The 13,098-nt window shown below is 42.4% G+C and overlaps 1 protein-coding gene across 1 annotated transcript in view; it reads left to right on the top strand.

Annotated features, from left to right (window-relative positions):
• Positions 1–13,098, top strand: part of hcn4 (hyperpolarization activated cyclic nucleotide-gated potassium channel 4) — a 170,703-nt gene that overhangs the window by 43,238 nt on the left and 114,367 nt on the right. Inside the window, exon 3 of the mRNA XM_079496095.1 lies at positions 11,911–12,334. Within this exon, the coding sequence (XP_079352221.1) occupies positions 11,911–12,334 (424 nt within the window). The remainder of the gene's footprint in view (positions 1–11,910; positions 12,335–13,098) is intronic.

Genomic DNA, 13,098 nt, shown 5'->3' with positions numbered 1-13,098 from the left:
GTGTGGCCGCAAGATAACGTTTACGCATAGTGGAAGCTCCTAAATGCGTAATTCACAGAAAGTGTTTAATGCTTGCGGGTCAGGCATGGGATACGATATATCCTAGCGAAATGTGTTAATATAGCGTTACAATCATTTGAACCACTTAACCATATTTAATACTTTGGCTATTAACAAATAGCAGGTATACAAGCTCATAATGCGCCGAAGAAAATCTTGAAAATGACTGCAAATCTTTGAATATTGTTTGTATAAAAAGCCAACATTTTTAACACTAATATTCGCTTCTGGTGGTCCCTCACAGAAGCACAAAATATTTTGAGATAGATACTGTAGGAGTCCGTAGCCTAATACATATCATTTTTGGGGGGTCCTTGACATGGAAAAAGTATGATAAGCACTGCTATACGCACTCCTACAGACAAGCTCCATCCAGTCCAATCTGATTTGGCTCGATCAATCAGGGCTCATGCACCACCATCCTATTACTAAAGCTGTTTATACATGCGGGAGGTTTGCTGGCATCACTGGCGCCTGGGAAACGTGGAAACGCAAAGAACAAATGTCATTACCTGTGTTTGTGTCGTCCTTTGAAGTCTTCTCTTGTCCCTCCTGGGCTTTAAATATTAACTTGAGCAAACGCAGTAGCAGCGGCAGTGTCTTTCTAAATATAACTTCTTGACAAGGAGCCGTAACAGTGGATACCCTCTTACTTTGAAGAATTCCAATTACTGTCACTGGTGTGTGTGTGTGTGTGTGTGTGTGTGTGTGTGTGTGTGTGTGTGTGTGTGTGTGTGTGTGTGTGTGTGTGTGTGTGTGTGTGTGTGTGTGTGTGTGTGTGTGTGTGTGTGTGTGTGTGTGTGTGTGTGTGTGTGTGTGTGTGTGTGTGTGTGTGTGTGTGTGATACAGTATAGTATTTGAGGGGCACTAGCCCCTCCTATATTCCTTCTGTAGTGTCGATTTTTGTCATAACACAAACATTAAATGCCATTGACAGTGAATGGAGATTTTACGTCATTTGTTTCTGAGCAAATCAGCTATTTTGTCCTCACAGAAACATTTAATGCCATTGACAATGAATGGAGAGTTTACATAATATGTGTCTGAGCAAATCGACATGTTACGTCGTGAATCGTGATGATGTACGATGATAAGAGCGCCCCTCACTTCACACGGGTATGATATTTTAACAATAATCCTGGCATATTGCGTGTCATATTGTACAGCTGAGGTGGCTTTCAGATAGTAGCCTGTGTAATTTCCTCGTAACAAATTTGTATTCAAAGATAATGTACCCACAAATAGCTGTGTACCTGTAGGACTTTCATATATTTGTTGCCAGGGACCCCTAGAAGAGAAGATTTGTGTTAAACAATGAAACATGATTAAAAAATGTCCAAATATTTCAGAGAAAAAAAAAGAATCACACTTGTGTGATGTGAGGGATGCTCGTAACCGCAAGGTGTCCTTGAGCAAGAAACTGAACCCCTAATTGCTCCTGATGTGCTGGTTGGTGCCTTGCATGGTTTCCGCTGCCATCGGTGTATGAATGTGTGTGTGAATGGGTGAATATAATGCACAATCTATGCAAAGCGCCTTGGATAAAGGCACTATATAAATGCACCATTTATCATTTGTGTTACGCAATGTTTGTGTTTACACTATGACGTAAAATTTGATGTAATTTACACTATTGACATAAAATTGTCAATTAATGTTTATATAGGACACAGTGGATAAAGTGCTGTGGACACACTAAAAGCTGGACAAAAATCACACCGTCTTCACTTTCTGCCTTCATTTTATCTTCAATATACTTTGCAGAGCTAAGTACCACCATAAAGAAGAAATTCAAAGGGCTGTGACCTCATAATGTTATGTCGGAAATACAAAGTCCAGTTTCCTTGACCTCTGTAGAAGATTGGAACGCGCCAGTACTGCTATTGTGTTGCTCTATAAAGCACTTATAATGAACCCTAATATTACAAACTCATTATGCATAAGAGCTCTTGGTGCTGGTGCTGTGCACTGTGTAATGCCAAGTGTCAGGTCAGCCCAATAGTCGTTTACTTTATGAATTGTGACTCCAGCATATCATTTAGACTCCAGGCTTCAACAAGGAAGTGACAACGTGCCAAATTATTTGCTAGTAGTGCCACCAAGCTGTGCAGTGGAAAATATAGATCATCTGCTATGGCTACAGCTGTAGCATCCCATCCCATCCTTCTCATTTCTTTATAGGCTCCTCCGCCTCAAATGGGTTTTGTCTTTTTTTTGTTCAGAGACAGATGTTTATGGCCTGGTTAAACTTAGCGGTGGTTAAATCACCCTGGCCTGGCTGCATGCCCGCCGTCCACAATGCACTGCCTTATTTTCCCCTTGATCCAATCCAGGGAGCGGCCTCATGCCGCCCAGGATATATCATCCTTTACACCAAAGAGCCAATCTGGATTCAATTACAAAACCTGGCGGTAAGCACAATTTATATCCCAGCCCTCAGTCTGGGAAAATGGACGAGGTCACTGCACACTTTGTAATTAACCACTTTAACCCTGATTGCCCTTTGGATTGGGAGCCGTGCCTATAACCATGAGCAGGAGGTGTGATTTACAGTAAATGGACCACTGTCTGGTCTGGAGGCTGCTGGTGGACGTCTCGTACACCAGTGTTCTAAACGTTTTCATGTCAAGGACCCCCCAATATGATATGTATTTGGTTTTCGCAATTTCTCAAATTTTTGAATAACCAAAGAGTAAAATATGGTTAAAGTGATTCAAATAATTGTGACCAAGGACGGACCTCTGGGGGATGACACATGTATTATGTATTACGTCTTTGCTGGTGGGCAGAAATGTGCCCTACTTGATCATACCCGTAGCACTTGCCCTAGCCTAGCCCCTTAGATAGCACATTATGTAGACTTAGATAGTATTTTAAACAGACTTATAGCTTGTTACGTAGACAGCTCTAGAATTGCACTTTATGTAGTCATAGCACTTTATAGTACACATGTATAATATATTATATAGTATAGTATGTATAGTTAACATAGATACTCCACTGTTACGTTCTTAGTTTACGCATGATTCATGATAACTACTTTTTATATATGTGATGTATGCCATGCTTTTGTTATTGCTTGATGTAAATCGCTCTGGATTAAGAGCGTCTGCTAAATGCCTAAATTGTAAATTGTATACTGCAGCGTCACACGGAAGCATCAACGCCTCAACAGTAGGAGATCTGCGCACTCGAGAGTCTCAAGCTTGCCGATCTGCTACTTGTAGTACTTTTGTATTTGAATCCTGAAATGTAACTTTTTTGGTACATATGAGGTTTGCACCCGACGGAGACAATCTGTCCATTATTTAGAGGTCAGTTTATTTAGAGGTCAGTTGACCGAGCTGCATACTATGATGTCCGGTACACAAAGTGCACTCGTGACTCTGGAAGTGTGCGTGCGTGCGTGCGTGCGTGCGTGCGTGCGTGCGTGCGTGCGTGCGTGCGTGCGTGTGTGCGTGCGTGGGTGGGCATTGGTGGAAAGTAACATGTACTGTACTTAAGTACAATGTTGAGGTACTTTTACTTTACTGGAGTATTTCCAATTTTCAACACTTCAGTACTTCTACTCCACTACATCTCAGAGGCAAATATTGCACTTTTTACTCCACTATAATTGTTTGAAAACTTTAGTTACTTATCAGATACAAATATTATTCCATTAAAACATGCATTAACCAAATGTGAAACCAAATGTATTTAAAAAATCTAATCACACCCGTGTGAACTGAGCGGTGGAACTGTACTGTACTAAAGTGTAATTAAAGTGTCAACTCATGGTTTCACTGTGTATGTATGCTAGTGTTCATTTTGACAGCAAATTTTGATTTAGTTTACGTCATAGTCTTTTGAGTAAAATTGAATTTAGTTGTAGTCATATTTTAGTCGGCTGAAATGTTTTGAACATGTGACATATATGCTGTTTCAGAGTACAATGTAAGTCAATGAGGAGCATTTTTTTAATCTTGAATTTCTTGTCCACATTTGGAGTTACATCATGGCAAGGTAACTACACAACCCAAACCTCTACAAAAGTGGTCTTACCCTTTAAGGCAGTCCACGCATAAAATGACGTGTCTTTTAGTTAGACTGGATCTCTACTCCACTAGTCCCTCCCTTCCCTAACATTTTCATCTAGTTTTTATTTGTTGAAGAATTATATTCGGTCTTAGATTTAGATCTAGTCATAGCTCAATTTAGTTTTTATTTCGTTTTTTCAGTGACAAAAGGTAGTCGACGAACCTTTGTCCTCTTAGTTTTAGTCAATGACATTAACACTGGTATATACGTAGGTCTATCAGCCTGCTTGCTGTATGAGAGTACAGCCAGGTTATACTGACTTGAAAGACAGCAATTCTAACCCTCACAAAGCAAGCACACCGCACACATGCACACGTGCAAGACTGTGACATTTACTGTATGTATGTGACTGCACTGTGCATTTGCATGTGTTCTTTATCTTTACTGTTCATTTTATTCATTTTGACAGTTTGATCAAACCAAAATGTCATCTGTCAGATGCGACTTAAATTAAACGTGCAAATCATCCCCAAAAGATATTTTCAAATCCCTTTTGATCTTTATCTACTTTAGACCGAGACGTCCCCTAATCCTGTTCTTACCACGGGGTGTGTGTGTGTGTGTGTGTGTGTGTGTGTGTGTGTGTGTGTGTGTGTGTGTGTGTGTGTGTGTGTGTGTGTGTGTGTGTGTGTGTGTGTGTGTGTGTGTGTGTGTGTGTGTGTGTGTGTGTGTGTGTGTGTGTGTGTGTGTGTGTGTGTGTGTGTGTGTGTGTGTATGTGTGCAGTTTGAACACACCAAAGCTCTTTAAATTATTTGGGAAGTATCGTGACAATTCTAGACAACAGAGTATCAGAGAGACACCACAGGGGGACAACTCATTCACGTCGCAGAATGATTAGCATTTTGGAAGACTTTGAAAATGTACCAACAAGGAGGAGACAACAAATTGTTGTTGTTGGGCAGAAACCTCAATAACTCCATATTAGATTTGTTTTTCCTTTTTTTCCCTTTTTTTTCTTAAATGTACTACTTACAGCGTCACTCAAGCGTAGCACATCCACAACCAGTGGTGGAACTAAGTACATTTACTTAAGTACTGTAGCATTCAGTGATTTGGGTGATTTGGAAACCCCCCGGAACGCCCCGGTAACAAGATGTGCACATGCACACAGCTCTACAGTGGGGGGACACGCAACAGGCCCATGTCCACCAAGGCCCGCCCCCACTCGATCATGATTGGAGGAAGGCCCCTCTCATCCTGATTGGATCGGATGAAAGCTGGCTAACCCTATAGCCAAAAACGAAACCTATGTTTTTTTTACCCTAACCCCCTTTTTGAAACTAGCTCCTCGCCACTCGCCCTACACACTTCCACTTGGTTTGAGCATAGATATATGAATAATAGAGACGGCAATGGAGGCGAGGGGAATCCCGGTGCCGTCTCTATTATTTATATACTGTATCTATGCTCAAACCAAGTGTGTAGGGCGAGTGACGAGGGCTTAGTTTCAAAAAGGGCCCTGGGGTTAAACTGGGGACAGGGAGGAACTCATGGTCAGCACACTCTATAGTAGGGAGGATTATCCCAAAAAAAAAAAAGATATTTGAATTTAGTGAAATCACTGAATATACCTTTATGTACAATTTTCAGGTATTTGTATTTGTACCAACTTCCAATATTTTACCAAATATTGTACTTTTACTCCACTACATTTATTTGAAAACTTTAGTTACTAGTTACTTCATAGATTTTCATTATTATTACAAAACATCCATTATCCACTTAAGCCCTTTATACATTTCAACCATTTGGAAAGAATAGATGATGTACAAGCTCACAACTGCTATTTTCAAAATATTATTATACATTTGAAAATGGGACATTCTGCATAATGAGTACTTTTACTTTTAGTACTTTAAGTTCATTTTGTACTTTTACTATAGTGCAGTATTGATACTTTAAAGTATTTCCACCACTGTCCACAACTTGAAGCTTGGGAGCTTAATGCTACTTTTGAATTTGAATCCTGAAAATTAACAGTTTGGGACATACGAGGTTTGATCAATGTTTCCTCGCCCTGTTTTAGCACTAGACAGAGTTAAATAATGAATCGATTAACTAATGAATTAGTTAAAAGTTAAGTTAATTAACCAATTGATTGGTTCATTAGTTAAGACTGTGTGTGTGTGTGTGTGTGTGTGTGTGTGTGTGTGTGTGTGTGTGTGTGTGTGTGTGTGTGTGTGTGTGTGTGTGTGTGTGCATGTGTGTGTGCGTGTGTGCGCATGCGTGTGCGTGTGCGTGCGTGCGTTGCGTGTCCAGCAGCTCTGTGCCAGTATGATAATACAGCCAGGCAGAGGTTGTACAAGTTCACTGGATTATAAGACTTTGGGGAATACACCCTCCTGAAGGAAAGCAATTATAACCCTCACAGAGCACGCACACAAACACACACAGCCACCCGTGTGTGTGTGTAGCCTACGTGCGTGCTTGCAGGCACATGCATTCGTATTTTTGTTCTTCAACCTTTGATGTTTGTTTATTATTTATTTATTTTGACAGTTTGGTCAAATTGAAATTTCACTTGTCAGATGTAACTTAAATTAAATATCAAAATCATCCAAAAAATATATATTTTTCAAATCCCTTTTGATCCTGATTTACTTACTTTGGACTGAGATGCTCTCCCTCCCTAGCTGTATAATCCTGTTCTTAACCACGTTGAACTGAGAACATGGAGTTAGTTTGGTGATGGTGGAACAAGGTCAGCGTGCAGCAGATCCATCATTCTGACTTGGACGATCCCTACTGAGCGCCACCCTCAGGCCATAACGTTCCCATTAAGTTTACTTTTGTTTCATTTGGTTTATTAGCAGCACCTTGTCATATTAATAAATAGGCGCAATACATATCAAAATAAAATGAGTTATCATGTAGACAAGGAATGCTTATTTGGAATCCCGTTTAAACCGGGAAAGCATCTGTATTTTTTTTTTATTTTTTTTTTGCGTCATTGTGAGATTTCTTTTGAGTGGTGCAACCACTCCATTGCCCAGCAATGTGTGTCCCTGGCTGTGTCCCTGCCTGGCTGGGTCTGAGCACGGAAATAGCATATTCTCACCACCAAGTGTCACTGTTGCGCAGCCTAAAGCCTAACCACACCAAAGGGTCACCATGCAACTCCTTGGGTCCAAACGGTTGCAAGGAGTTGCATGGTGACCCTTTGGTGTGGTTTGGGCCATTGAATTCCATGCGTTGAATCACTAGGGACGACGCGCGTCAACGTGCAACAGGACATAATCATACCGCTGGGACAACGCTAAAACCGTCTTGACCCCTTGGTGTGGTTAGGGCTTTACACACCACCAAGTGTTACTGTTGTGCAGCCGAACACACACACACACACACACACACACACACACACACACACACACACACACACACACACACACACACACACACACACACACACACACACACACACACACAGAGGCCAGGGAGGAGAGCTTGTTCAGTATACATTACAGTACGTACAGCACAAGTACAGTACAGCACCACTCACTTCAGGCAGATATACAACAGCGCTTCACATGGTGCGGTGCTGCGAGCTTGTACATCTGCTATTTTTTTATTTAAAAAAAATGATAATCTCACAACGCAAATCAGTTTCAGATGGGGGGTCCACGGCCAAATACTGTATATTTCCAAATAGTAGCCCAGGCATTTAATACGCAAAATCTTTTTGCACCTTGGACGTTTGGCTTTTATTTATTTTTGCACCGGGCCACAGTTTCAGATGGAGGTCAAATTAGGCTGAAGTAGCTGCAAATAATACTATAATAGCCCCGGCCCTTTATTTGGACAGGGAGTTTAATACGCAAAATGGTGTCAGCCCCCAGGCGTTTCAAAGGAACCGGCGGCTGTTTGCAGTAGTCGGGCTACTATTTGGAAATATACAGTACATGGCACAAGAAACCTTGAGACCTACTGATTTAGAAGGTATTTGTAGAATCGGCCTCAGGTCTTAGTATAGCAGGTTACTGGAAGAGGTCATTAAATAACATACTTACAAAGTTCAATAAGAACAATACAAAAGCATAAAAGCAAAATAGATAAAATGGACATTCTAATGGGCAGCCAGATTGCACATGAAACTTGCTGCTTACCTTATCCTATTCCCTGGAGGAGGAAACTATACTATTTGTGTGACCTTTGCTGTAACGCCACCCTCAAGGTCAAAATGACAACATTGCACACAAGATATCACAGGATGAACAGCAGGATGAACCCTGCTGAAGTTTGGTGACCCCATGGCCTTTTGGAATCTTAGTTGTGGTTATAATTCAACAAAAACACTCCATGTACCATTACCATATTACATCTATCCATTCACGTTTTCAACAAAGATTCCATGTAATCCGTAAGATAAGATCATTATCTGTTGCCCCTCATCTTGTACAAAAGCATTATTCAACCTGTTCTGTTGTACTGTTCCGCATGTTTCTACAGTCTACACCATACTGTCCATGCCCAACAGAAACAAACTTTTCAGTATTACCCGTATTGCTTCCAAGATCATCAGACTTCCCACACCCACACTGGAACACTGTAAAATTAAGCTGATAAATGGGTACTCTCTCCTGATTGTCTGAAATATTCTAACCTAGCGGACCTGTGCTTTCCCATAGAATGAACTAGAGAAGGACAGCTGTACAGTATGTATCCCCCCTGGGCCAGTAATAAGTACAGTATGTCTGTAGCAGTTCCATGGTCCAACTCTTGTCTCCTGAAGCAGAGTGCCTTTCACCAGTTTGAACTTCAGTCATTCTAAAGGGCCTTGCAAACAGGGAGCGATAAAACGCGCATATAGTTCATTTTCAATGAGACCTGCGTTTTTGCTCGGAGAAGTCGCGGTGCGACAACGCAAGCGTATTTCCGTGAGCGCGGTCCCGTGAATTTGTTGCGCGCGTGCTTGTTACGTGCACACGCCCGCGACTCACCAGACCTGGATTCTGTTTAGGTTTTTTTTACGCTTGCGTTGTTGCGGCCCTCTTCAACAGAACTGGAGGAGACCTGTGTTGATCCAGGCAACAACGCCTGCGCTCCTCGCTTCACGTTTGCAAGGCCGTTTAAGGTGCGTTTAGACTTGGATGGTTAGAGCGGCGCGATTACATACAAAGTCAATGCAAAGATGAGAATTCCGTGAACGGGTGCGGCGCGACCTAGCGCAGCACAAACTGGACGAACCGAGGCGAATATATATATTCAGGTTTATGCAGCTTTATATTGAGTTCTTGCTTACTGTAAATCGCTCTGGATTAAGAGCGTCTGCTAATAGTAATTGAGCTAGACCTTGGCTTTCTTTACCTTTTCATGGTTGTGGTGCCTTGTGTCGGGATTGGGGCAATAAGGACCTGACATTAAATCCATGTTCGATTTTCCATATTCCATTGTCATTTGGCTAAGATTGCCTTCCAAAGTTTGTTTCCCGTCATTTTGCAGAGAGAGAGACTTAATGAATGACCCTGACGCTGTTGGCTATTATTTTGTTGACTTTAGCAGTAAATTACCCTGACGCTGTTGGCTATTATTTTGTTGACTTTAGCAGTAATCCCCCAGAATCATTCATAAATTGTATGTTGAGAGTGCACATATTCCCTAAAGTGTAGAAGGGAGTTCCAGCCGCGCCTCTAGCCTATAGCAGGCCAGTCTGGTGCATCTCAGGAGCAGGACATATAACATGCGAACATGAAGGCACTGGAGCAGCTCAGACGATTTAGGCCCTTATTTTATTATATCAGTGACAACGTTTCGATGTGTCAATTACATCTTCGTCAGGTCATGACGAAGATGTGTGTGAGGACACTATACTGGCTTCACCAGTTTACTACTGTACTGGCTTCACCACTGCTGTGAAATAAATGTAGCCTATTATTTGATTTGAAACACTAGTGTTTGAGTTATTTTTCCTTTCAGTGGCTATTGCATGGCTGAATGAATGCATTTCATTTACCACATGAACCCTAGCGCCCCCCATTCTAGGGCAAACTTTTAATTGCCAATATGCGAGAGCTTGTGGATCAGATATTTAAGATATTTGGTGTGGAGGGAAAAAAATACAGAATAAAAAAAAGACAAAAAAAGCAGCTCCGATCATGCGTCACAGGAACGGAACACAACAGCAGCAAAGAAGGAGAGGACACCGGAGCAACTGGGGACATTTAGGCATTTATTGTTAGTTGATCCTTCACCTCTACACACTCTACAACAGACTTGATGCAGAATTGATTATAAAACCTATTACATACGTTTACATTGCCACATGCTTTGGCAATGTATATAAATGTATGCTTTCTCATGCCAAAAAAAGCTAATTTGAATTTAATTTAAATTGAATTTCTTTCCCGATCACCTCTCAAAGTGATAAATGTGGGGTAAACAGTATATTACAGTTCTTGTACAATATGACTGCATAATATACTGCTGAATGAAACCTTCTCTTATTTATCTCCTTTCTTTGTTCCTGTATCTGTCCTGTGTACTGAGTACTGAGTACTAAGTACTGCCGTACTGCCATGACAACATGTGGGATCAATACAGTCTGTCTGTCTGTAATCATCAGTTAGATATGTCTATCAACATGATAGATTCTTTATTTTTGTGTCATGTACCAAAGGTGCCCAGCCCACATGGACTTGACATATATCATTGATTGCATATGTACAATATAGAAAAACATTTATTCATCCATCCAACAATGTTAACGTTGTTGTTTTATTAGGTTGAAAATAAAGAGGACAGGGAGCAGAATTATCGTGTGTCGTATTTTCTTTTCTTCATTTGATATTTTTTTGGGTCCAGCACCGTATTTAAAAACTGTGGGGTGTGCATATCTTTTTCCTTCTTTACATAGGCTTTGAACATTGCCCATTCCCGTTAAAATGTCCCCAACCTCCACAGGGATGCCAGAGAAGTTCTTCCGTACAGGGGTCTCCTAATGTTCCCAGTTCACCTGCACTACACGTTTGGGTTTGCCAGGTCTGTCCAGAGCTTTCCCCCGCCATCTGAACCAACTCACAACCAGATGGTGATCAGTTGACAGTTCAGTCCCTCTCTTCACGCAAGTGTCGGTGCTCTGGTACCAAGTACACTTATGAGCATCTTTATGTTTGAAGATGGTGTTTGTTAAGGTCAGTCCATGACTATTGACTAGCACAGAAATCCAATAACAAGCCACCACTTGGGTTCAGATATGGGAGACCGTTCCTCTCAATCACGCCAGCCCATGTATCTCTGTCATTGCCCAGGTGTGAGTTGAATCCCCCAGTAAGACTAGGTGCCCCATTCAGGACTCCATGCAGGGTAACCATGAAGGCCTTATACTCTGTACTCTTGTTTGGCACGTACGCACAAACAACAGTCAGAGTTTTCCCCCCTCCAACCCTAAGGCGGAGGTAGGCGACCCTCTTGTCCACCGGGGGTAAACTCCAACGTACTGGCACTCAACAGCGGGCTTGTGAGTATCCACATACCTGCCTGAGCACACCCTGAGCAACTCCAGAAAAGAGCAAGGTATACCCCTGTCCAGAAGTTTGGTTCTGGAATACTTGCTGTGTGTGGAGGTTAACCCCACTAGGCCTAACCTGTCTCAACCTCCCGCACCAGGTCAGGACGTTCCACGTCTCCAAAGTCAGCCTTTGATGCCTGGGTCTGGTCCGTCTGAACATTCTGTCTTTCCCCCAAGCCTAACATAATCTGCTAAAAAGAAAATACCTTTCTTAAAACATAATTCAAGTCTTTCAAAATAAATCAATATGTATGTTCTCTTCCAGGTTCTACTGGGACCTGACCATGCTGCTGCTGATGGTGGGCAACCTCATCATCATCCCGGTGGGCATCACCTTCTTCAAGGACGAGCACACGCCACCGTGGATCGTCTTCAACGTGGTCTCCGACACCTTCTTCCTCATGGACCTGGTGCTCAACTTCCGCACGGGCATCGTCAAGGAGGACAACACGGAGATCATCCTGGACCCGCAGCAGATCAAGATCAAGTACCTGCGCAGCTGGTTCGTGGTGGACTTCATCTCCTCCATCCCGGTGGACTACATTTTCCTCATCGTGGAGACGCGCATCGACTCAGACTTCTACAAGACGGCGCGCGCCCTGCGCATCGTGCGCTTCACCAAGATCCTCAGCCTGCTCCGGCTGCTCCGGCTCTCCAGGCTCATACGCTACATCCACCAGTGGGAAGAGGTAAGGGGCGTGCGAGAGAGAGAGAGAGAGAGAGAGAGAGAGAGAGAGAGAGAGAGAGAGAGAGAGAGAGAGAGAGAGAGAGAGAGAGAGAGAGAGAGAGAGAGAGAGAGACGGCCGTCCACTTAACTACTTGTTTGACAAACTCGTTTGGAGCTTGTCGAGATGCTATTTTTCTGCGAAAGCTTTCCCATCAATATAAGGGGTTGTTGGGGTTGGTTGATGGATTGATTGATTTGTTTGATTGATTGAAATTTGTATTAACAGTTTGTAGAATAGGTACAGTTCAAGGACGGTTGTCCAAAACGGTTACTTTTCAGGAGTCAACTTCAAAAACAGCAAAAGTAGCAGATCTACAAGCTCAAAATACTTGTTTTGAGTGTGTAGAACTGAGCTAGATTTGAACTTTTGTGTGCTTGCAGATCGGCTGTTTTCGCAGAATGTTCCTCACCTATTATGACCAGAAAAGGGACGCGATAGGGTACAAATGGTTAATGCGAACATGCTGTGTGGGTGTCTTATATACAGTATGTTGCCTATTATTGATCTTGTGTATGATTGCCAATTGTCGCAGTGTGCACCGTTTAACCAGTGGGGCCTTGCCTGCATTGCTGCAGTTTGTGATGGAATGTTACAGTCCCTTGGTCCTCCTAGTGCAGTCACTGAGTTACAGCAAGAGGGAGTGGAACAGTGATGTATTCACAACAACACACGGGGGGGGTCATCCCCAGTCCCCAGCAAAAGTAGTTAACATACTGTAGCATGCA

This window comes from Electrona antarctica, assembly GCF_951216825.1.
Source record: "Electrona antarctica genome assembly, chromosome: 3".
NCBI classification, from domain to species: Eukaryota; Metazoa; Chordata; class Actinopteri; order Myctophiformes; family Myctophidae; genus Electrona; species Electrona antarctica.
Note: the sequence above shows the minus strand (reverse complement) of the source record. Positions and strands in the feature narration are given on the sequence as shown.